Source organism: Macrobrachium nipponense, chromosome 3, assembly GCF_015104395.2.
Source record: "Macrobrachium nipponense isolate FS-2020 chromosome 3, ASM1510439v2, whole genome shotgun sequence".
Lineage (NCBI taxonomy): Eukaryota > Metazoa > Arthropoda > Malacostraca > Decapoda > Palaemonidae > Macrobrachium > Macrobrachium nipponense.
In genome coordinates, this window is record NC_087202.1 from 118,433,258 (window position 1) to 118,438,257 (window position 5,000).

Genomic DNA, 5,000 nt, shown 5'->3' on the forward strand with positions numbered 1-5,000 from the left:
TCTTCTCGCGAGACTCGGGAGTCGGGCACTCCGTTTCCGTCTACACACTGTTATGTATATTGCATGCCTAGTTAATAAATCAATTAGTACTCAGTTCTGTCTCATTGCGACCTCACACGCTCAAACGCAAATTAAATCATAGGAAAACGATAGAGCTTCAAATGATAATGCTTTAATTGCAGGTGTGTTGAAGAACGTGACAAGGATATGGGCTTAGGTATATTCAACGCTGCTCTGGCATTATTTTCTTCAATACCAGCACCTATAATCTTTGGATGGGCAATTGGTAAGTATTATATGCTTAACTTTTAGCATTATTTACACTGCTACCACAACAAGATATTGAAATTTGTATTCTGTGCCCTTAAGTCTTTTTAATATATTTGATATGGGAATTGTAATCAAATTTACAGTTACTAAGATACTTACCATCTTTTGTGTATATTTTACATTTTTATTCTCATGGAGCTAGCACTCATGGGAGGTTGTGGTTTTGTTTTAAATTTTATCTTCTTTTTAACTTAAAACTTTTGCAATTAGAATGACAACAATAATCTTATAGGCTGAAAAAATTCCTTTTCAAGGCGTGTATTGCAATAAGTAATTTCTGAAATTTAATCTTACGTCTCCGTTATGTAGCTTTTTCTTCTGTGACAGTGGGAGTTCAACAAATTGCAAAAAAAAATAAAAATCTGTTTTTAATCCAAATATTTTATTCACCCCCAACTATCAAGGGGCCCGATAGGTACAAACTCTCATTTGTAGCTTAATGCATGTAGTATATGAATCACGCTGATGTGATAAAAATTCATAATGTGGCTACGTGCGGCAAACGGACGACATTTTTAACATGGCAAAGGTGGGTGAATATCGATTCTAATTTGTAAGGACGGAATTGGTATCAACTTATACCTCACTTGTTGGTCGAGTCAGTAACATCTCACTGGAGTCGTGATTTCTCCTCTGTGCGCTGGTTCGAATTCCGAGGTAGAATTTCATGGCCTTTCCACCGATATATAATGCATCAATGTATGGATATTAAACGACATTTGTAGCTTAAGGCATGTTTACTATATATATATATATATATATATATATATATATATATATATATATATATATATATGTATGTATGTATGTCAAACGGCTTACGTGTGGATGGGACTCTTGGTATAAATGCTGATTTTTCTGTAACTTTTCTCATTCATTACCAACCTGAAGAGACAGTGCAGTCTCTGAAATAATATATTAATTTTCTATATTTTGGGGTTGTATGGGCTCTTTTGAATATATATATATATATATATATATATATATATATAGATATATATATATATATATATACATATACATATAGGTGATGCTACGGAGGAGAACGAATACACGAGAATTGCCAAGATCTTTCGGTCTACACGACCCTTTACTTGAGGCAGAACTGATCATAGCAGAGCAAAAACATAGTACAATTAGGCTTAGTTACATAGCAAATTTAGAGGACCGCAGAACTCTATGTTGTTCCTAGGAGTTCCTTGGTGGCTATAGGAGGATTTATATCAGGATACATTGCCACTGGAAGATATTTTAAAACTCCCACATGCTGAAGTTTTCTAAGCTTCCATATGCTTCAGGTGTTAACGTGGTCACTATAAACCATCTCGTGCAAGAGTAAGGCTTTTTCTGGTGTGAACTGAGAATGTATTGTCAAGTTTACAAGAGGTTCCTCTGCTATTGTTTCCAGAGGCAGTGGTCAGTTTCTTTTCTCTGGAGTTGGGGTTGAGGTATTTCGTGAAATGCATCTCTATAGACAACTTCATTTAGTCATTCTAAATGCGGCGTCGATGTCCCAAGTTGTTGGGATGCCATGGTACTTTTTTGCATCAATCAATCAATCTCATTCTAAATGCTGGACGTTCCAACTATTAGAGATTTTATTTTTATGTTTCTGGCACTTTAGGTAATGCTCATTTAGTTGTTGCTTACAACATGGAGCCCAGGAGGTTTTTAGGTCTTGTGTAATTGAGTTGCATGGTACATCATAACTCTCCTTTGGGAGAGTTGATGAGGTTAACTTTTTGCCTGCAAAGTTGTTCGAAGCAACTACCCTCTTTTGGCAGCCCTAGCGCCTGTGAAACGGCAAGAGAATTCTAAGTTTTTTGTGGAATGTTGGCATTGAAGATACTAATCTTTTGTTTTTGCCCTGGGTGAAGAGAAAAAAAAATGGAGGCATTCCCTTCTTAGGGTTGTTAAAATTTGGAATTTGACATTATTCAAAGATGAAGTAATAGCATCGGAATGGGCTTGACATCCAGATGTTTGCAGCACACACTAGGCTGTGGGATCCTCCCCTTTTACTGACCTGTTTGAGACCAGGTGGAGTCTTGTTTACCAATTTATTGTTCACCAGTGCTGGATCCTCAAGCTTGGGCAATGGACACCAAGCTGTTCCTTGGTCAGGTCTGGACTTTAATACCTTTCCTCTTTTGCTGTGTTTCAGGAATTCGGCAATGAATTAGTTGGCTCTACATTTTCTCTTGGCATTTATTACCTCAGGTAACAAAAGAATGCTGGGTTCCAGTTTCCTTCAGTGGTTGACAGAAGCAGCCAACAGAGGAAAGTTTCCATCACAATCCCTGAAGCTGCAGATGACTGTGTAGAGATGGTCTAAGACTCCTGTGAGCTCAAGGTGAGATTGTTCAGGAATGCCTTTATCAGTGCTAAGAGAGACTCTAATAATCGGTTTTGCCAACCTCAGTAGTCGGTATATAGGTCATGGTGCCATGTTCAGGGTTTAATCCAGTACCAGTACTCTATTAGCAACTCGATAAAGTTTCTGTTGTTTTTCAAGCATGAGAAAAGTTCTTGGTAGCAGCCTTTTAAGGATAAAGGGCTATGTTGGCTTCAGCTACTAGGTTTGTCTGAGGACAAAAACATCTAGATGTATTTCGAGGTGTTAAGGTAGAGTTTCTCAGGTCTCTGGTACACACTTTACCTTGGATCTGTATGTGGCTCCTCAGTTCATTATGTCATCACCCTTTGAACCTTATGGAACAACCTTGTTTTAATGAGGTTTCTAGGGAAACTCTTCACAGTAGCCTTAGCTATAGCTATAGAGTGAGAGAACTAAAAGCTTTGTCAGTTAAGGTAGGCTTTGCTGAAGGCAAGGCAATGCATTTTGCTTTATTTGGTCCCACATCCATGTCGACATTTTGTGACCCCTGCCCCCTTCCAAGGGGTACAGGTATCTTCACAATCATCGACAGGAACACCAGATGGCCAGAAGCAATGCCAATAAGACAGCAGACAACAGAGAGTTGAGTGAGAGCACTAATATGTTGGGTCAGCTAGCATGGAGAACTGCAATATATAATGAGCGACAGAGAAGCCAACTTCACCTCCGCAGCATACAACCCAGAAGTGAACGACATGGGAGAGCAGCTGCACCACTTTCTCAAATCGGCACACACTGCCAGATATCAAGGCAAGAGTTGAAGGAAGGAATTACACTGGGTCTTACTGGGATTAAGAACAGTCTCACACAAAGTACGGGCAGGTGCTGGTAATGCCGGCAGAAGGTTTTTAAAACCTGACAGACCACAACTCTTTCAGATGTCCACAGAGCATTGGAAAAGATCATGCTGGCGAGGACAATATACGATGTAGCGAGGAAAAAACAAGGGAACATATATATATATATATATATATATATATATATATATATATATATATATATATATATATATATATATATGTATGTATATATGTATATATGTATATATATATATATATATATATATATATATATATATATACATATATCATACATATATATATATATATATATATATATATATATATATATATATATATATATATATATATATATATATGTTCCCTTGTTTTTTCCTCGCTACATCGTATATTGTCCTCGCTACATCGTATATTGACTGAAGATAAGCTAACATTTTGATTTTGAAGGCGAACATTAAAATGGGAAAAACATAGTATGGCACTGAAATGGATACTTGACAAAAAAACAAGGAAGGTAACAGAAATCAAATGTCTGGTTATAAAAGCGAAAACCTTTGAGAGAGAGAGAGAGAGAGAGAGAGAGAGAGAGAGAGAGAGAGAGAGAGAGAGAGAGAGATGGGGTGGGGGGGGGCGGTGGGTAAATGTATTTCGTAAAGTACAAAAACATTTGCAATTCACCAAAAACAGGCATATTTTTGTTTTTTCTACAGAGGAATCTACATATTTTTTCATATGCGAAATTGGTCTAAAAGAATATATATATATATTTAGATGTATTTTCTCACAACTGAAAAATTGTGAACAATTCTATAAACAAATTTGGAAGAGATTTCAAATACATATGGTTGGAAAGCTTGCAGCGTCTGACATATGTAATTGCAATTCTTACAATGACAATGAGGTAGCTTCTGAAAAGCACATAAAAGATTGCTAAAATCAGGAGTGCTGGATCTGTGTTTCCTGGGAGTGCTCATTGCATCTTGTAGATTTCTGTTTTGAAGCAAGGACGCCCCGAGGGCCCTAGTGACTGGTTGAGACTTCACAACCTGGCTTGGAATCACTAGGGTCTGAGGACTTGTCTACTTTGTAGGTCCAGTAAGGACTTTAAGAATTCTCTGAATTGCTCTAATGGTAATAATGCTGATGTAAAGGATCTACGTACAGTGTTTGGATGTCAGAGCTTCCAATAAGCAGGAATGTAATGCCCTTTTCAGTAGGTCTTTCGTTAAGGACTCATGTTAATTTGTATTGTTTATGGAAAGTAAGCTATTTGACATGGTAGCAGTGGCTAGAAATTTTAGATTTGGGAAGAATGTATACTTGGATAAGTTATTGAAGTCACTAAGTGGCATGGTAATTATATATTTGCTGTGATTTATCTTCATGGCATGGAATTTCAATGTGATTATTGATGAGCATGACTCCTCTGGTTTGTGCAGGGATATATCCTGAAATGATCAGTAGCCTTTTTC

General features: G+C 37.1%; 1 protein-coding gene across 2 annotated transcripts in view; it reads left to right on the forward strand.

Moving 5' to 3' along the window:
- LOC135222001 (solute carrier organic anion transporter family member 74D-like) overlaps positions 1–5,000 on the forward strand; it is a 137,682-nt gene that overhangs the window by 131,165 nt on the left and 1,517 nt on the right. For both annotated transcript variants that reach the window (XM_064260111.1, XM_064260110.1), the window contains one exon: positions 183–286. In XM_064260111.1, the coding sequence (XP_064116181.1) occupies positions 183–286 (104 nt within the window). The remainder of the gene's footprint in view (positions 1–182; positions 287–5,000) is intronic.